Below are 20396 nucleotides of genomic sequence, written 5' to 3'. Positions count from 1 at the left end.
AAGGGCAGCAGTCGGACCCAGGCCTTGTGCTGTGGTTTGGAAGTGTGAACTGCTAGGCTCAACGCCACCCCTCAGTCAGGTTCAGGGTCGAGGTTCAGACAGATCAGACGCGGAGTCGACCACGGTACGTGTGATGTCTGGATTTGCTCCTGTCTTCCAGGTGTCAGCGCGGTGTCTCATGTTGCCCACAGATTTTACTCAGGAAAGCACAGGGAGAATTGCTCATATTTAAATGCTGTTTGTTTTAATCTTCTTGGTGGGGTTGAAATGATAGGAAATTGTTTGTTTCTATCTTAGCAGTTATTCTTCCACCTGTATTCTTAAACTGGACCAGACCATTTGTCCTAGGAAGGAAAGCTGTGTCCCTAGGAGGTAGACCAGTCAGCCTCTTGTCAGGGCTCAGTATGTGGGAAGCCCACACCCTGCCTGCAGCAGACGCACCCATGGAGGTGCACTCCCCTTTAACAGGCAGTCCGTTAGTATCTGTGTTCCCAGTTTTCTGATGGGCCACCCCGCTTACTTCTCCATAAAACTTACTTCCTTAAGATAGTCTCTTGTCCGGCGCTGTGGCTCACTACTAGGCTAATCCTCTGCCTGCGGCGCCGGCACACCAGGTTCTAGGTGTTGGGGCGCTGGATTCTGTCCCGGTTGCCCCTCTTCTAGTCCAGCTCTCTGCTGTGGCCCGGGAGGGCAGTGGAGGATGGCCCAAGTGCTTGGGCCCTGCATCTAATGATTTGCTTTAATTTTCTGATGAAAGATAAAGAATGCTTAGTATAAAATAGTTCACCAAAGATCTGTAGTGAGTGGTAGCAGCGTTTAAAAAAAAAAAAAGTGGCAACAGATAAAAGGTGGTTCCTAGTCATGTGGGGTTTGCTTCATTTTCTTTGATGCTTCCTTGTCCCAGCAGAAAGAAGCTGAAGGCAGGAGCCTTGCTTCTGAGTTCAGAAGAATCCAATTGGAGGTCAGCTCTGCTCCCACAAACCACTGTGCTGAGACCTTTTTGAAGAATTTTGAAAAATGAATGCATTTTGCTTACTGCTCTTGGGAGATCTTTTAAGAGACTGAATCAATGAGTAGCCAGATAATTCCTCTTTGATCTTCCTGACAGAGGGTTTATACAGAAAGCTTGGAACTCTGTTAGGTTTGTCTTCAGTTCTTGGCAATTGTGTGTTTTCCAGGACAGGAGTCTGAGTCACCCACACACAGCGCCAGAACTGTCTCCGTGGGCTGCGTCGGGACAGCTGGGTGGCAAGTTGAGTGGTTGCAAGAAGCTCGCGCATGATGACCAAGTGTCCACGTGCACTGTTTGTCACCAGGGCCTGTGACGCCATTCTAGAGCATATTAGAGCTCCGTTGTGTTGTAGATTCGGGTCCTGCCCCAGTTAGCTAAAACCATGAATTTATGTGGAAAATTTTATTTACTAGAAGCACATTTTCAGTGGCATTTCTGTTCTGTGAGTTTTCCGTTAGAGTTGTCTTCTAAGTCTCCGTCACTGGCCCGAGAACCTGAATATTGCTGAGGTCTGAATTTCCAAAGATTTGTGTATTATTTTATATGTGTACTTGTATGTATGCATGTATACGTACGTGCATACCTTCGAAGCAGAGGAGGCAGGATCCAGGCCAGCACTCTGATTCGGGATGTGGGCATCTCTGTGGTGACGTAACCACCACACCACTATGCTCGCCCCTGCTGCTCTGTTTGAGAGTGGCCGTGCCCCTGCTTGAGAGAGAGGCACCACTGAAGGGGTTGGCGGGGGGCGGGAGGAAGGCTGCTCAGGACCCAGTTCCCTCTGCAGTGAGGATCAGTGGCAGGTCCCCAAGTGCATCCGCCACCTCTTGGCATGCCCATAGATGCATAGAACATTGCAGATTTTCAGTATAGCACAAGGAATGCATTTTCCAATGGAATACATGACCGTAGACCTAGTGGAAAATCGTTTCCTTGCCCTTTTTACAGTATAAGGTAGTGTTTATAAGGAACTCCAAGGAACTTTAGAGGAAATTAGAGTTTAACTCACTGGTTTGGGATTTTTTTCTTTAATTTTGAAAGATACTAATCAAAGTATTATATATTGATAATACTGTGTGCCCCACCACTAATGGAAAAGAAATAGTAACATTTTGTTGTATGACTGAAATTGTTTTTTTTTTTTTAAGTTTTTTATTTTATTTATTTAAAGGCATAGAGAGAGGGAAATCTTCCATCCACTAGTTCACTCCCTAAATGCCTACAACATCTGGGGCTGGCCCAGGCCTAAGCCAAGCACCCAGAACTCCACATGGGTCTGCCATCATCTGTTGCCTCCAGGGCGTGCATGAGCAGGAAGCTGGAGCGGAAGCAGAGCTGAGGCTTGAACCCAGCGCCCTGGATGTGAGATGCCAGTGTCTCGGGGCAGCCTGCCGCCGTACTGAACACCCAGCCCTGTTGTCATTTCCAGTTTCAAAGACATGAGTTATGACCATCAAAGAGCGGATTTCTCTGCTGCCTAACCTAGTTCCCTTCCTTCTTCCTCAAGGACAAACACTCGTTAGTTCAGTGGACACGTTGTCTGTGTTTTCGATTTCAGCTCATCATGCATAGGCAGTGTTTATTTTTTGTTTTCAACGTACAGTTTTAAAAGAAACTGCACCACATCTCACGTTGTAATTCACTTTCCTTTCAACGTTGTCTCTTGGGGAAGGAGTATGTTGACTCAGCTCAGCATGGGTGCTCTCTTGGGTAAGCAGGACCACCTCTGTCCCCTGCTGCCCGCATCACCATGTCCCCAACCCCTCTCTGCCACACCTGGTGGTGTCAGTGGACCAGTGGGCCAATTCATAAAGTGCAAGCATTCTGCATGTGACCCAGTGCTGCCCGCCGGTCTGCAGTGTCGCTGTGTAGGCCATGTGCAGTGTCGCTGTGTAGGCCGTGTGCAGTCGCTGTGTAGGCCATATGCAGTGTCGGTGTCTAGGTCGTGTGCAGTGTCACTGTGTGGGCTGTGTGCAGTGGCGGTGTGTGGGCCGTGTGCAGAGTCAGTGTCTGGGCCGTGTGTAGTGGCGGTGTCTGGGCCGTGTGCAGTGGCGGTGTCTGGGCCGTGTGCACTGGTGGTGTGTGGGCTGTGTGCAGAGTCGGTGTCTGGGCCGTGTGCAGTGGTGGTGTCTGGGCCGTGTGCAGAGTCGGTGTCTGGGCCGTGTGCAGTGGCGGTGTCTGGGCCGTGTGCAGAGTCGGTATGTGGGCCGTGTGCAGAGTGGGTGTGTGGGCCGTGTGCAGTGGCGGTGTGTGGGCCGTGTGCAGTGGCGGTGTGTGGGCCATGTGCAGTGGCAGTGTGTGGTCCGTGTGCAGTGGCGGTGTGTGGGCCATGTGCAGTGGCGGTGTGTGGGCCGTGTGCAGTGGCGGTGTGTGGGCCGTGTGCAGTGACGGTGTCTGGGCCGTGTGCAGTGGCGGTGTATGGGCCATGTGCAGTGGCGGTGTGTGGGCCGTGTGCAGTGGCGGTGTGTGGGCCGTGTGCAGTGGCGGTGTGTGGGCCGTGTGCAGTGACGGTGTCTGGGCCGTGTGCAGTGGTGGTGTATGGGCCATGTGCAGTGGCGGTGTGTGGGCCGTGTGCAGTGGCGGTGTGTGGGCTGTGTGCAGTGGCGGTGTGTGGGCCGTGTGCAGAGTCAGTGTCTGGGCCGTGTGTAGTGGCGGTGTCTGGGCCGTGTGCAGTGGCGGTGTCTGGGCCGTGTGCACTGGTGGTGTGTGGGCTGTGTGCAGAGTCGGTGTCTGGGCCGTGTGCAGTGGTGGTGTCTGGGCCGTGTGCAGAGTCGGTGTCTGGGCCGTGTGCAGTGGCGGTGTCTGGGCCGTGTGCAGAGTCGGTATGTGGGCCGTGTGCAGAGTGGGTGTGTGGGCCGTGTGCAGTGGCGGTGTGTGGGCCGTGTGCAGTGGCGGTGTGTGGGCCATGTGCAGTGGCAGTGTGTGGTCCGTGTGCAGTGGCGGTGTGTGGGCCATGTGCAGTGGCGGTGTGTGGGCCGTGTGCAGTGGCGGTGTGTGGGCCGTGTGCAGTGACGGTGTCTGGGCCGTGTGCAGTGGTGGTGTATGGGCCATGTGCAGTGGCGGTGTGTGGGCCGTGTGCAGTGGCGGTGTGTGGGCCGTGTGCAGTGGCGGTGTCTGGACCGTGTGCAGTGGCGGTGTCTAGACCGTGTGCAGATGTTGAGAGCACCTTCCTCCCAGGGCTTTTTCTTTTGGCCAGTCTGGTTGAATAAGAACCTGTGTTTCTTGGTTGTTAAGTCTGCGTTTCTCTGATTTCTAGAGAGGTTAAGCAGGGCTTTTTTTGTGAATTGTCTTTGTCCAGTTTTCTGTTAGGTTGGTGGTTGTTCTTTACTTTTTGAGATTTTAGTATTCCCAAGTTGCTGTTAGTGTGTGCCGGTGCTGCATTGTATTCCGTGTGATGTGTGTGGCCTTCCCGGCCCGTGATCTGGATTCCTGTGTCTTAGAGCATGTTTTGTGTAAGCAGAATGGAGCATCGCAGGGCCCTTCTAAAGGTGTGTGGGCAGTGCTCTTACGGGGGGCAGGACAGGAACTCCAGAGTTCCACTTGGAAGACTGCAGCTGGGCACGGCTGGAGAGCGAGGACGGAGGAGGAGGGGACTGTGAAGCCTGGCTGGGACAGGACAGCCCAGGCAGGGCCGTGCAGACAGTGGGAGGAAGGGCAGGGCGTCTGTCCTTCTTGGAATAAAGGAAGAAGTTTTCCTCAGCCGTGTGTTTTGCTGGAGCCCACCTCTGCCTTTGCAGAGTCGCAGAGGGCCTCCCTCATGGAACGTGTGGGGACCCCGAGACCTGACGAGTAGGAACTTACACGGCGGCCGCACTGAGAGGAGGTCCAGGGCACTCTGAAGCGCACCACAAGGTCTGTGCTTTGTTCTTCCTGGGCCCCGCGTCTTGGCACAGTTCTGTTTCATGTCCTTGTAGCAGCAGGAATTGCTGATACAGAGCTGGGTTTTTACACCAGTGGCCCTTGGTAAAAGCCAAGGGAGTGAGAAATTGAAAATGATGGCTTTAAGTCATGTTTCTGTTTTCATGCCAGAACTATGCTGTCTTGGTTATAACAGCCCTGTAAATCTGGTAATGTGATGACTTTGTATTGTGCAGGATTGCTTTACAGTTTGGGTCTTTTGTGTTTCCATATGAATTGGAGGGTTGTTACTTCTAGTTCTGTAAAGAGTACCGCTGGTACTTTGACAGAGATTGTGTTGGATCTGTAAATTGATAGGATGGGTATTTTGATAATATCCAATCCATAAACATGGGAGATTTTTCACCTGTGTGTGTGTGTGTGTGTGTGTGATCTGTTTATTTTTAAGATTCATTTATTTATTTGAAAGGCAGAGTTATACAGAGAATGATCTTCCATCTGCTGCTTCACTCCCCAAATGCCACGACAGCTTGGGCTAGGCCAGGCCAGAGCCAGGAACCTGGAACTCCATCTGGCCTTCCCCATATGTGCCAGGGCCAGGCACTTGGGCCATCTGCGGCTGCTTTCCCAGGTGCATTTGTAGGCAGCCGGATCAGAAGTGCATGGACTTGACCTTGGGCTCCGTGAGATGCTGCTGTTACAAGTGGCTGCTTAACCTGCACCGCAGTGCTGACCCCATATTTCTTTCATCGGTGTCTTGTGATTTTCATCATAGAGTTCTTTCACATCCTTGGTTAATTTTATCACAAGGCATTCAGTGGGGATTTTGTTTTTGTTTTTGGTAGTTCTTGTGAATGGGATGTTCTTAGTGCTTTCTCAGCGAGACTGTTGTTGGTGCATAACAATGTTACTGATGATGTGTGTTGGTTTTGCAGCCTGCAACTTTGCCGAATTCTCTTATAAGCTGGCAATAGTCTCTCAGTAGAGTCTTGGTTCCCTGATATAGAATCCTGTCATCCGCACACAGGGATAATCTGACTTCCTCCACTCCCATGTGTGTAGCCCCTTCTTTCTCTTGCCTAATGGCTGTGGCTAAAACTCCCAGAACTGTATTGAACAGGAGTGGAGAGAGTGGGCATCTTGCCTGATCCCAGACCTTAGGGGAAAGGCTTCCAGCTTTTCCCCAGCCAGTGTGATGTCAGCTGTGGGCCTGTCCTGTATATAGCATTTACTGTGTTGAGCTGTGTTTCTTCTGAAGAGTGTTACATTGTATTAATGCATCAGTGGTTTCTCTGCATCTGTTGAGATAGTCATGTGACTTTTATCCTTCATTCTGTCACTGTCATGTTTGATTTGCCTACTTCTAGAAATACATCCAAAGGAAATGAAGTCAGCATATGAGAGATATGTCTGCACTACTGTGTTTATTACAGTCCAACTCAATAGGAAAGATATGGAATCAGCCTAGATAGCCATCTACTGATGATTGGATGAAGAAAATTTAGAATATGTACACAATAGAATATTAGGCATAAAAAAGAATGAATTCCTGACATTTGCAACAAATTGGATGGAATTAGGGATCATTCATGCTAAGTGAAATAAGCAAGGCACAGAAAGACAACTTTCACATTTTCTTACCTGTGTGAAATTTAATATACAGAGACTGTAAAATCTGTGTGGATGTCATGTTGATTTGTGCATAGATAATTGTAAATGTTGTCTGAATTATACCCTCTACGTAATTATTTACCCTCTCCTCCTCATATTACGATCCTTGTCCTGAATCTTGTATTATGTGATGTTAATATCCTTACTACTTTAACAAAAGTTGTAAGAATGTGTATGTACATAACATTTATGTATAAAATTTTAAAAAAAGAGTTTGAATTCATGCAGAAGAAAGAAAAATGCGGTGTTGCTGGTGGATTGTGGTCTGTGCCTTGCCTCTGAGGAAGTCCCACCTCCTGTGCTGGGATCCCAGAAGTACTGTGGGGGCTCCGATGGCCGTTCCTGTGGCTGTTGACTCGGTTGGGAAAGCTGAGGGTGGTTAGGGTCCCGGGTAGAAGGAGTAGGCTGCTGGGTTTTCAGATGCTCCCTTTGCACTTTGATCAGGCACTGCACATGTTACCATGCAGTGGGGGGCTTTATTTCTGTGTGTGACCGAGATGTCCACCGACGCCTCTACTTGTAGCTCTGGTAGTCTCTCAGGCTTCTCTGTGAAGTTCCCGAGTTGCAGGTTTTGTTAACCCAAAACCGCATCTGCTCTTGCTTCTCTTCCTCCAAACAACATCCCAGACCTGCTCCCCAACGAGGACTGTGCCCCCCAGTTCAGCTGGCCAGCCTGGCTCTCCCCAGGAGCTGCAGGGGAAGCCAGGATCCAGGGTCTGTCTGTCATCCTGTGACCTTGGGTTTCGCTTTCTCTTTAGGCTGCGGTGCCTTCGTCCACAAAGGCTGCAGGGAAAGTCTGGCCTCCTGTGCAAAGATCAAGATGAAGGTAAGATTTTTCTTGCTAAACAAAGGCCCAAAATAAAGAGGTTAAACCAGTAAAATCCTCAGAATTGGAAAAGTTGAGGTTGTAGTGGGTTTTGTTTCAATCATTTGGTACCAACTTTGAGACCACAGTAACCAGAAAACAGTTTTTCTCGAAGTGCTAATCCTCTTCTTAGTTAACATGCTTGGGACCTGAGACTTTGGCAAAGAAGATGCTTTCAGAACCTGCACCTGTCACGGTAGTATTTCTGTGCTGCAGGACGCTGCCGTTTGCACACCTGGAGGGCAGCCACTGCCAACCAGGGCTTGGCCGTGCTGGTGGGTGGGGCTGCTCTGAGAGACAGCTCTGGTCAGCTGCTAAATTGTGTGTGTTGCCTGCTGTGAGCCTGCAGGCTGCCTACCAGTGTGCAGTTTTCCTGTAGCCCTCAGAAGTCAGAGTGGGTTTGGGGCAGGAGAGAACGCTCCAGCCTGGACACAGGTGCCCGGGGTGCTGTGAGCCTCACCAGTAACCAGCACACTTTGTATTAAAATTTTTACTTACTTATCACAGAGTCAGAGTTCCATAGCTGGTTCACTCCCCAAATGTCTACAACAGCTTGTGTGAAGCAGACCAGAGTCAGTAGCTGGAAACTCAGTCTGGATGTCTCATAGGGATGGCTGGAACCCACCTCCTTGACTCCTCACCAGCTGCCTCTCAGGGTACATGTTAGCAGGGGGTGGAGGCGAGAGCAGAGCTGGGCTTGAACCTAGGCCCTCAGATGCGGTCTCAGATACCCCGCCCAGCAGCCTGACCACTAAGCCAGGCCACGCCCTGGTGTGCAGTTACTGAAAGATCGTTATTTCCTGTCTTTGCATTTCTGCTTTCTCCTGAAAGGTCTGTCGGCCCTGGGCCTGGCGTCCCCAGCCCAGTCCATCGTACCCATTGTCCTTTCTTCTCAGTCCTGTCACCTTCCCAGCATGTGCCCCTAGCGGTCTTTGTTGTATCCCTCTCTCTGTGGCCTTCACTTCTTCCTGACGGAACGTGAGCTCCAGACTCGCAGGTGTTCTGTAGGCAGCCAGTGGACGGGATGATGGCACTGGCGTCCGGGGCTGGTGTCCGGCTTTCAGGTCCTTGACATCAGAGGGAGGAGGCAAGTGATGGCCGCTGCTTCCTGGACAGGATGTGCGAGTTGTAGGTTGCTCCTTGCGTTACTCTTCCTTCCGGCGCCACCGTCATTGCGGTCTGGTCTCTGATGATACTTGTGTTACTAAGGATGCAGAAGCAGCGTCTCCGTGTCACACATTACAACCAGAAAGGAGGCTTCCATCTAAATTGGGAGTGGCCTGTTTTCTCTTGTGATGTAATCTGTTTAATTTGTTCAATTTGTCATTTCTTACACTATTTTTGTTATGTACCACAACAAAATCCTTAACTAAAGTGAGTATTTCCCCTAAGAATTCATGAGCCTCGGAAGTGCTGGTCACTGGGGAAACAGAAAGGTCAAGAAAGGAGCACCCCAGCTGCTGCTAAGGAACCGGAGCCTGGTGTGGGAGATGGGCAGGCAGTTAGCTGAAGGAGACAGGGCTGTGCGGGCTGCGCGGGGTCTTGAGGGGGTGGCCTCACCAAGGAGACGGCGCTGGGTGCTCAGGAGGTGGAAGAGTGCCACACCGTGGAGGCAGGCGGCAGCACCTGAGCACCACCACGCGTGACGGCTCTGAGCAGCGTGGGGCACAGGGCCAGGGCACGCGGAGCAGGACGCCCACTGCCCGCCGCCCGCTGCCCACTGCCCGCTGCCCGAGCTTCCTGAGACCTGACGGAGGGCAGTGTGCCAGCGCGGTCACCGTGTTTTGTTCCTTTCCTCAGCAGCCCAGAGGGAGCCTTCAGGCGCACGACACCTCCTCACTGCCCACGGTCATCATGAGAGCCAAGCGTGAGTAGTCAGCGTCCGCACTCAGGCCCCTCCCTGCTGTCACGTCGTCTCGTTATTCCTAATTAAGATTTCAGTGCCTGGCCTGTGGCTTGACCCATGTGGGCCAGCCAGCGAGCAGGGTTCTGTCGGGCGTGCAGTCTGCTCCCTGGCAGCCGTGCGGCCTGTGTCTGAGCAGGTGTGTCTGATCCCTTCAGTTGTTGCTTTTAGTGCCTCGCAGCTGTATGACTCTGAGCGGCAGCAGGTGGGATAGGGCCTGACATTCCCACAAGAAAGAATTCAGACGTGAGACAGAGAGCAGTGGTAAACAAGGTAGCAAGGTTTAAAGGGTTAAGGCATCTGTCAAAATGGGTGGGACAGAATCCAAGAGAGGGTGTCCAGTCACTCAGGCTGGGGAGAGCCAGGTGATGTGGTTACTGGAGAGAACACACCGGGCAGGCCAGGCGGGCGGCTGGGAGAGCTGAGTGCACTCTGCACTTAGACGGGGCACACAGGGCGAAGGGGTCCAGTTCTCTCCATCTCTCCTTCCCCTCCTCCGCCAGGACACCGATGGCCCAGTGTGCATTAGGCACAATCCCTCCCAAGGGTCCACTGCTCGGTGCTATCAGACCGGGGAGCCCATGGGTGCCAGCAGAGGAGCCTCCCTGAGGGTGCCTGCCTCGGAGGAAGGATGTTACCATTGTATTGCTCAATCAGGTAGCCCATTTGGTGCTGAGGAGAGGGGATTCTCCTGGGGCGTCTGCCTGGGGGAGGCAGGGACCAACTCTGAAGTTACCAGGGTCTGGGCAGGGCGTCGTGGTGCAGAATGCAGGGCTGCCTCCAGGCTGCGCCTCCGCGGGCGCTCGTTGTCCTCAGGCTGTCCTCACACACACAGGCTGATTCCTACCCAACATTCCCCTCCTCAAGAGAAGGTACCAGGGGCCGGCGCTGTGGCACAGAGGGTTAAAGTCCCGGCCTGCAGCGCCAGCATCCCATGTAGGTACTGGTTTGAATCCTGGCTGCTCTACTTCCAATCAGCTCCTTGCCAATGCGCCTAGGAAAACAGTGGAGGATGGCCCAAGTCCTTGGGCCCCTGCATCCATGTGGGAGACCCAGAAGAACCTCCTGGCTTCTGCCTGGCCCAGCCCCAATCGTTGCAGCCATTTGAGGAGTGAACCAGTGGGTAAAAGACCTCTGTTTCTATCTCCCTCTGTAACTCCACCTTTTAAATACATAAAAATAAATCTTAAAGAAAAGAGAAGGTAGGCATAATCTTATGGGGTTAGAATGGATGAAGGTCCATCTTCTGTAGTCTGTCCAGAGCTGACAAATGGGCATAGAGCTGGTTATGGGAATTCTTCTCCTGCTGTCGGTCCTATGGTGTTTGAGGGTGGCCTCTGAAAAGACTGGCCAGAGGACTGACCATCTTCTCTATAGGGTAGGCTGCTAGCCCAGCCTCAGAAGGATCTGGAGCTAGATGACTTATGTTCTGTTAGAGACAAAACAGGCAGGGGCATTAACACACCATAGTCTAAAGGGAAGCAGAAAGAGTGTGGAAGCCACGTCACCAAGGAGGGGCAGTGGCCAGGATTTCCATGACCAGATGCCAGCCTCGTTTGACCCAATAAACATTTTGGGATAGACACTTTGTTGGGCAGCTTTTGGCAGGTCTGGGGCCTGCCTGTGTTGAAGGACTGGGGTTAGCAGTCCTGTTACGGGGCCCTGGTCGTGGCAGCCTTTCAGTGGATGAAGGCTGTGTTTTCTTCGTTTTTTTTTCCCCTGTTTTGGCTCACTCTTGAGAGCCTGAATTAGGAACTTTGCTATTCCCAGGAATTCATAACCTGTTAGGGAAATGCTGGGACTGGCTTAAGGTTGCGATAGCAGGAACTTGTTGCTGGCCTATGTCCTCTCGGGGCCTGGTCTTCTCTCCCATGGTGAGGACAAGTGCTGAAGCCCTTCCGTGCTGCTGGGAAGTTAGGTCTTAGCTAATGCACATGACCAGACTCTTGGGTTGGGGAGGGAAACAGACGAGTGAACCATCTGCCTTCTGGGTTATTTTGCACCCCTCAAGAGATAGGTCCTTTAAATCCTCTGTGAGGGCCTGTCCAAATAGGTGGACTAAGTTAGCTGCTACTCTCAGCCCCGCTTTTTCTTTTTAACCCACTCAAAGGCAATAGGAACTGACAGGAGGGGCTTTTTTGTCAATAATAATCGGGTAAGCTTTAAGGCCTGGCCAGGTATGTGTGAGGCCTGGAAGACATGTTACAAGGGAGCTGTGACCCTCCTTAGGGAAGCACCTGTTGACTCCCTTTACTTGGCTGGACGAGGAGAGCTGGTCTGAACAGGAGGCTGGCGCAGAAGAGGCAGTGTCTCTAAGTGGAAATTTGCAGTCTTACCAGCAGTGTCACTGACCCTTGGCCATCCCCTCAGTAACAGAGGTTACTTTGGAAGCTGGGGCCAACAGGGTCAGCAGTTCTGACCCAAGATTCCTTGGACTCCCAGAGCAGTTCCGTTTTCCAGTGGCCTGGCTTTTGGCAGAGCTGACAGGGCCTTGAGAAGCTCGTCTCTGTCACAGCAGCTGCTTGCCCAGTGTCCTGACTTCTGTTGGAAACAAGCTGCTTGCCCAGTGTCCTGACTTCTGTTGGAAACAGGTGCTGTTTGGGGATGGACTGGCCTTGTTGGGTCTCCTTGACGGCAGTCACTGTGTATAGCAGCCATTAATTGTCCTGACATGGCTCCTGCTGCCGCCCTCGCTCTCTTTCTCCTAGTTTCTGTTAGGTAGACCCCAGGGGGAGCCTCTATGATGTCAGTCAAAGGAATGCTCACTCCCATCCCTAATTTGTGGAAATTTCTTGTATTATTATCAGGGTGAGCTAGAAAGCTATGCTCGTGGGCAAATTCTGACACTTAGTATTTCCCTGTTAGTTAAAACCGTGCCCATGAGGGTAACTGTGACCTTTCAGCTAAGATAAATGTGGTGATCTCTGTATATTTTGAGGTCGTCAGTAAAACTTCCCAACTCCCCCTCAATTTGGTTTAAAAGGGGAGTTCTTTCCATTTCCTGTGCACATAGAAAATCTAGCTGTAAAATCGTTTCAAAGTTTAACCTCTCATTTTCCAGCTGTGTATTTGGTCCTCTATACTGTGACCAGGCATTATTACAGAAAAGGTCAGTCATCCCTTTTATAAGGTCTGGGGATCAAACTGTACATCACAGTGGAGAGTCCTGCAGAATAGTCAGCTTCCATCTTGAAAAGAGGAGAAGTGAGGCAGCAAGTTGGGTCTGCTGATGGCTCAGCCTGACTTCCTGGGCTTTCAGATTTAACCGGCGCTTACTGCGTAGCCTGACTTAGAGGAGAATCTGTGATGTCTCTGCCATCCTTAGGTTTCCGGGTTTTCACTATGTAGCCAGTGGGTTATGGGCCTGGGTTGCCGAGTTTAACTCATTTTTAACCCATACATTTACACAAGTGCTTACCATGTAACTCAAAATTAAGTTTCAGATTCATCTAGTAAGTATTCTGGCCTTCGGATTTTCACCACGAAGCCTGTGGATACTAGAGCTTTCTTGGGCTCTTGGAACGGAGCTGTCTGATATCTGCTGCGTAACCGTCTCCAGTCGTCTCTAAGTGTCTTCTGGAATCCTTCCTCCCTTTTGGCTGGACCCCCGTTTGATCCACATTTTGAACTGGCAATGACTGGTTATTCAGTGTTAGCTTGACTGAGACTTTGTCAGTCCTTTAAAGAATCTGGCCTGCAAGCCAAGAGACTGGAACAGCTGGGGAAAAATACACACACACACACACAACACACAACACATGCAACACACACACAACATGCCCGTAATTGAAGTTTAGCATCATTCCACATCTTGGCAACACTTTTAATCCAAATAGCCTAATTGGTTATTATCTTTACAAGATGAGAGATATATCCTTTGACATTTCCAGGGGCCCAACTAGAAATATCAAAGTCCAAAGAATTCAGACCTTGATTTTCAGAAAGTCTGTTAAAGGTGCCAAGAGAACTTATAGTATCCATTCAAAATGGAATTCCTTAACATCATGAAAGAGTATCCATCTATTTAGGGTGATTTTACCAATTTTAGATTAATAATAATGATAAAGTGGCCAAATATTTTTAAATAAATACATATTTAAAAATAATTCTAACTTTTAAGACTCAACAGTTTCCAACAATCAACCTTAACAGACAGTAGAGAATACAATAGATTACTTCAACAGAACATAAAATCTGTGTCTCTTTGGTCATCACAAAAATCAGCAATATCAACATTAAAATATAAAAAGCAGTTTAACAGAGTCAGAAAAGAGTTTATAGGACCTAACTATAAAATTGGAACAGAGCAACCAGTTAAACAGAAACTGTTTAAAGGAGACATTTCAGTTTTTTGAATAACAGATTTTTTAAAATTCAAGATCAAGGGTATTTCCAGGTGTTTACTAAGATATTAACATATATTTTTCAAAAAACTTGTTGTTGTAACAAAAGATCAGACTTCAATCTTAGGTCAGTGTAACTTTGACATTAATGCTCAGTTTGTAGAAAACTCTATAAACAATAATTTAAAATTATAATCAACCTTTTCACACATAAACTTTTTCTTCCAAGATTTATCCCTCTCAAAATTTTTATGACTTGCTCACACATTTTGCAACTTAAACTTTTAGTTACTTTCAAGCATTCTTGAACTGTCATGCATAGACAAATTATGAAAATATGTTAACAAACTCAAACAGTCTTCCTTCTAGAATTTAAGATTACACAGTCTTCCTTCTAGAATTTAAGATTACACAGTCTTCCTTCTAGAATTTAAGATCACACATGTCCATATTTGTATTTACCTTTACCCAGTTTTCATTTAGTAGCTACGCCTAGATGGCTTAAGACACTGAGATATTAATGAATGCCATGCTGTTGTCTGAATTATTTTAAGGTCAAAATTACATTTCCATGTTTTTAAATAACTGATAATATATACCTCCTGAACAGCAAACACAGGCACTGGTGTATGTTAACAACTTTGAAAATATCTTTATCCTTTTAAGAAAAACAAGTCTGAAACGTATCATCAAAGCCCACATGTAAGCCACGGAGCTGGAGGGCATTGGATTCACGCCATTTTTCTGAACCAGTCTTTTGGCCCACTTTGATGTGACAGTGTAAAGGCATGCGTATGCAGAATTAACTCTCATTTTTTATAAAACAACTCTAACTTTAAGAGTGACATGAGTACAACATAAATTTGATATCATTTATAACTTTACAATGTACTTTACAGAATCTGAATTGACTCAAACAACTATTATCTCACCAAGTTGAGAGTCAGCCTTTGAGAGTTCCAGTATCTGACTGGAAGCCCTAAATTCAGAAGACCCAGTTTAGAAATTGTCAGAAATTGTCAGAAGGCAGACTGGTCACGTTAAAATAGTACGTTAACCTGCCACGTCCCTTCGTGAGCCGATGTCGCATTTTCAGTTTCCGTTTCACCAGACACAGGCTATTAAAATTGCTACCATAGATAACTCAGGAAGGAGCGCAATATCTTCTGGCTGGCTCCTCTGTGACTTTGCCAAGACTGTTTCGCAGAGCATAGTTCTGGACCCATTAGAACTGCCCCTCCTTGGGTCCTGCCAGAGCTGGGTGTCGGAAATCCTGAGTGGGATCCAGCGGTCGACTGTGCCGTGGTGGGTCCGGGAAGTGCTGCTTCCCTCCACAGCCCGCGAGCCGCTGCTCTGCCACGCAGCTCTGCAGTGGCTGTGCTGCCTGCACTCCCCCACCGAGGGAGGCTTCTCTCCGCACGTAGAAAGCTGTGTGTGGGTGACAAGATGGGAGCCGGCCGGACTGACGCCCGCTCGGACCTGTGAGCTGACACATTCCACACACCTGTTAGGAGTTCAGTTTCCCTGAGCTCGTTCTTTTCCCTTATTATGTCAGATGAAATAGCATCCGTCTTTAAAACAAAACCAGACACCTATTCAGCGTTGGGTTCCCCTGTGTATTACCTCTGCCCACATGCATGCCTGATCTCTCTCTTATCCCGCCAAGGCAGTACTGGACTTTAGGACAGGTTGTGGATTCGGATTGTATGGACTGAGTCCCAGCACCTCCCCTTCAATAGCTGCGTAGCCTTGGGCATTGCCCGGGTTGCCTGCAGAAGGAAGTGGGGGTGGAGTCACCGTGGTCACAAGGCAGTGAGAAGCCTCAGAGCCGGCCTTGCCTGCAGCCATGCTCCGGTTCAGACAAGGAAAGCTGGCTGTTTGCTTGCTGCTGCCTGCTCTTTAGACATCAGAAGCTATTTTTGCCCATGGGGCTTGGCCCGGCAGCCTCATGGCTTCCCTCCACCTCCTGTTTGCCTTCAGCCTGGGGAACTGCTCTGCCTTCCCCCTGCAGTCCCCCTCAGAATGTGTCTCCCCTCTGACCTGCTCACATCCTCACCATGCTTCAAGAACCGGCCTCTCTCCCAGGAGACGGCGTCTGCTGTCCCCCCTCCCTTGCAAACACCTGCAACCTGTGCAGCCCCCGTGGCAGGCCGTCATAGGCCATGGACTTCCTGCAGCCGGGGTCTGGCCGTGTACCCTGTTTCTGGTGTTTTATCACCGTCTTTTAAATATAATTTGAATTGGAAACTACTGATTATAATAATGCTTATTAAGTCAGAACATCCTGAAATGCTGTGAAGTCGTGGCTGCCACACAGCCTTACTTCCTACAGCTTGTCTGGGGCAGGAGCTCAGTCGCCAGGGAAAATAATTTGTCACTCAAGTGCCAAGGTGGCCACATTGGAGCTCCAGTTCCTCTTTGATCGTGTTAAGGAGAAACACGCAGTACAAGAACAAATTGCTGTGTCGTATTTTTCATACTTGTAAACGAAAAGAGTTGCTGGAAATCTGTGCCAAGTCAGTTGAGGAACCTGTCAGAAAGGGATCCCACCCTGGGCCCACGGTGCTGGCCTTTGTGATGGGTGCTTGGGAGGTTTGGCACTGCCTGGTCCCACAGAGTGCTGGCCTCTGTCGCCAGGGCTCCTGCTGCCCTGGAAGCTGCTTTCCTGTTTCCACCTGCCCCCTTGCCCGCTGTGTAGTGCCCATCTCATAGCATAAGGCACCACACTTCTGAGTTTTCTGTGTATCTTCCCAGATTAAATGGATGCCAATCTGGATTTTTTTAAAGATTTATTTATGTATTTGAAAGAGTTACAGAGCGAGGAAAGGCGGGGGGGTGGGGGTGGGGGTGGGGAGGTCTTCTATCCATTGGTTCACTCCCCGAGTGGCCGCAATTGCCGGAGCTGCGCTGCTCTGAAGCCAGGAACCAGGAGCTTCTTTCAGGTCTTCCACGTGGGAGAAGGTCTGGGCCATCTGCTGCTGCTTTCCCAGGCCACAGCAGAGAGCTGGATTGGAAGTGGAGCAGCCGGGTCTTGAATTAGCACCCATACGGGATATGGGCACTGCAGGCGGCGGCTTTACCTGCTACACCACAGTGCCGGCCCCCAGTCTGGATTTTTAATATTTTTATGCACAAAGGACTGCCTGTTACGTCGTCTGTCCTGTCCCATGGTGGTGTTTTACCCTTAATGTGTGTTGGAGGAGAGTTTGTCAGTCCATGGAGAGTGTCTTCCTTTCTTGGTACTCCATTGTGTTGTTTCCCTTGTTTTAACCAACGATGTTGTATTAAATAATTGAAGGCATACATCATCTCATACATATACCAGCAAATCCTACAGAATAAATTGGTTCTAAAAGTGGAATTACTGGGTCAAAGAGTGCAGGTATGCTCCGTGTCAGCAGTTGCTGCTACCTGTCCTCCGGAGAGGTTTTGTGCAGCTTTGCCCTCCCGGGGAAAGCCTCTCTGGGAGGGTGCTGCTAGTGTCTGGCGTCTGCCGGCCGGCACAGGTGAGTGATGCTCCGGCGGGCCTGCTCTGTTCCCCGCAGCCTCACAGCCCAAGGAGCGCCCTCGATCTGCAGTCCTCCTCGCCGAGGAAACCGCCGCTGCCCCCGTGTTTGCCCAGAGACGGTCCCAGCAGAGCGTCTCTCTCTCCAAGAGTGTCTCCATACAGAACATCACGGGGTAGGTGACACAGACTGCTCACTCGGAGGGAGCGGTCACGGCTGGGGGCGGGGGCGGAACAGGGGTTTGTGTAGGGGCACCGTCGTGACTCTGGAAACCATTCTCGGGCCAGGTTGCATCATTAGCCCTGCTTTAAAGAACCTACTTTCTGCAAAGATTTTTAGATCTAAATAAGAAGAGGGAAAAATAGTTAAAAAGTCCGAATGTTTCTTCCTTGCGACTTCTTCATTTTGAGCTGTCAGGCTTTCCTGTTGTTCAGATGTACTGGTGGTGTTTCATTTCTTTTGAACTGTTCTCCATCTTTGGCTCTGAACTCAGAAGTCAGTGTCACGGGGGTGAGTTTGGGCTCTCAGTCAGTCATTGGTTCGCACCCGGTTCCTCTAAGCCTCTACGAAAGTTGCTGTGGCCCTGGCTGTTGAGGCCTGGGTCAGAGGTGAGCTCGGGGCTGAGTACGGTGTTGCTGGCTGTTTGGGGTCAGATGTCTGGCCTCCTGGGAGGTAGTCATGGCAAATGCAGGACTCAAACATCTCTTGCATGTCTCTTAACCTAGGTTGGAGGAAAGATTTAACAAAAGGATGCAGTCTCCTTTTGTCTGTATTTCCTAACCTCTGTGCCTGGCTAATGTTTCCTCCTCCTTAAAAAAATGCTTCAGGTATTTTTATTTTGTCTTTGTATTTTCATTATCTCCCAAAGCCTCTTTCAAAGTTGTGACAGTATCAAAGTGTATTTGCATTATGACTTTGACAAGTTGATCCTCAATAAAATTTGAAGTTTTAAGTGATTCTTACTGGCCTTTGTGTCATACGAGACATTTACCGGGTGCTTCCTGGGCTGGCTAATGAGTGGAATTGAGAAAGTCAAAGAATATAGCTTATTACGAGTGTTATAATAATTAACTTATTATAAGTATTATGGAAGTACTATAAGCTTGTACTTATTATAATAATACAGCTTATTATAAGTCTAGTTATTTCAGGAAATGGGGGAGGCGGGAAGGTGGAAGTACAGTTAGGCAAGAAATTTTAAGCAAAGAAATGGATAATGATTTCAGGCAAGATTGTTCTTGCTGCTTGTCATTTTTAAAAAAGGCTCAGAAGGCTTGAGTTGGCCGTGGCGGCGTGGCCCGCTGCTGTGTACCTGGCAGAAGTAGTTTGTCCTTAAGTCTGTGGTACTCGCAGCCAGCGGGGACTTGAGTGACTTGTGTGTGCTCTTAGCAACGTAGACCATGGCTTGCTGGATGCAGTTGACTGTCTTTACTGCTTCTTGTCCCTAGAGTTGGCAATGACGAGAGCATGTCCAACACCTGGAAGTTCCTGTCCCATTCAACAGACTCACTAAACAAAATCAGCAAAGTCACGGAGTCCACAGAGTCACTCACCGATGAGGGTAAGAGGGAGATGGGACCCCGATTCGATGCCTCTGCAGAGCCTGCTTCTCTGAGCCACCCGGCTGTACAATGAGTTGGCAGTCATTGCCCGATTGTCAGCTGTGCACTGAAGGGTGTCCCGGCTTTCATGTGGGTGCACAGCCTTTTCCCTCCTGGACTTGTGCACACATTTGATATGAGCATTCTTGGCGCGTTTGTCGGCCTCCTCTCTTAAACAGGGCGCAGTCCTACTTAAACAGGAATCATGTCTTCTTCATGTGCCGTGTGTATGATGTTTATCGCTCCCAAGCAAAGTCTTGAATAGTGCGTCACCACCAACGGGGCGTTGACGCCAGCGGTTTGAGAATGTGCTTTCTGGGACCGCCCTATATATGTGCAAGGTGTGCGCCGCCGAAGCCACTCTGCTGAGACGGCCGGCACAGGCTTCGCCGCACCGCAGACTCCGGCGCTCTAACTCTGGTTTTCTGATGTTTGGAGGAGTAGGTACGGATATGAACGAAGGACAACTGATGGGGGACTTTGAGATTGATTCCAGACAGCTGGAAGCTGAGTCCTGGAGTCGGATTGTGGACAGCAAGTTTCTGAGACAGCAGAAGAAAGATGTGATCAAACGGCAGGAAGTGATCTATGGTGAGAGTCTTCGTTTCACTCCGCCTGCACTAGGGTTGCATTGTCTGGGCTGTGGGAAATCAGTTTTTGAGCAGATGACTTTAAAAAAAATAGATTTATTTTATTTATCTGAAAGAGAGAGAGAGAGAGAGAGAGGTGTCTTCTGTCCATTGGTTCACTCTCCAGATGACTTCAGTGGCCAGAGCTGAGCCGATCCGAAGCCAGGAACCAGGAGCTTCTTCCGGGTCTCCCACATGAGTGCAGGGGCTCAAGGAGTTGGGCCGTCCTCCACTGACTCCTCAGGCACATTAGCAGAGAGCTAGATTGGAAGTGCAGCAGCTAGGACTCAAACTGGCACCCATACAGGATGCTGGCCCTGCAGCCCCAGGTTTTAACCCACTGTTCCACAGCCCCGTCCCCTGCAGATGACATCTTAAAGATGTGTTTTAAAAACTAAGATGCGAGAATGTGGTCTGGAGTGCACCCTGTGTTCCGCTTTGCCTCACTGTTTGCTGTACCAATAAATGCGCAGAAGATTGAAAACAGTGCTCTGTCCTCACAGTGCAGGGTTGGGTTGTGTGACACACAGGGTGTGAAATGAGAATACTCAGAGGGGGCGAAACAGCTTTTGACCCAGTTTGAAAGCTTAGTCGGGCTCTGAACTCACCTGGGAGTGCCACAGGTGATCTCCGAGGGAAAGTCCTCGGCCAGGTCGCCCTCGGCCAGGTCATCCCGGTCTTTGCTGTCCTCGCAGAGCTGATGCAGACAGAGTTCCATCACCTCCGCACCCTCAAGATCATGAGTGACGTGTACAGCCGCGGCCTGGTGGCGGAGCTGCACTTCGAACAGCAGATGGTGGACAAGCTGTTCCCCTGTTTGGACGAGCTCATCACTATCCACAGCCAGTTCTTTCAGAAGATCCTGGAGCGGAAGAAGGAGTCTGTGGTGGACCAGAGTGAGAACTTTCTCATCCAGAGGATAGGGGACGTGCTTGTCAATCAGGTGAGAATGCACGCGGGCGCAGGAGCGGAGGGCAGCCCCGTCGGTGTCCACGTAGGCCTGCTGCC

General features: G+C 49.9%; 1 protein-coding gene across 26 annotated transcripts in view; it reads left to right on the top strand.

Annotated features, from left to right (window-relative positions):
- AKAP13 (A-kinase anchoring protein 13) overlaps positions 1 to 20396 on the top strand; it is a 308889-nt gene that overhangs the window by 268872 nt on the left and 19621 nt on the right. For 16 of the 26 annotated variants that reach the window (XR_007915293.2, XM_070053466.1, XM_051835156.2 and 13 more), the window contains 6 exons: positions 7300 to 7367; positions 9207 to 9273; positions 17198 to 17333; positions 18607 to 18719; positions 19198 to 19350; positions 20084 to 20331. Coding sequence is in view for 25 of the 26 variants with exons in the window: in XM_070053466.1 (XP_069909567.1) it covers positions 7300 to 7367; positions 9207 to 9273; positions 17198 to 17333; positions 18607 to 18719; positions 19198 to 19350; positions 20084 to 20331 (785 nt within the window). In the remaining variant the exon portion in view is untranslated. The remainder of the gene's footprint in view (positions 1 to 7299; positions 7368 to 9206; positions 9274 to 17197; positions 17334 to 18606; positions 18720 to 19197; positions 19351 to 20083; positions 20332 to 20396) is intronic. The other 10 variants (XM_051835155.2, XM_070053464.1, XM_051835161.2 and 7 more) reach the window with 3 other exon arrangements.

This window comes from Oryctolagus cuniculus, chromosome 12 (genome assembly GCF_964237555.1).
Source record: "Oryctolagus cuniculus chromosome 12, mOryCun1.1, whole genome shotgun sequence".
Classification (NCBI taxonomy): Eukaryota; Metazoa; Chordata; class Mammalia; order Lagomorpha; family Leporidae; genus Oryctolagus; species Oryctolagus cuniculus.
Note: the sequence above shows the minus strand (reverse complement) of the source record. Positions and strands in the feature narration are given on the sequence as shown.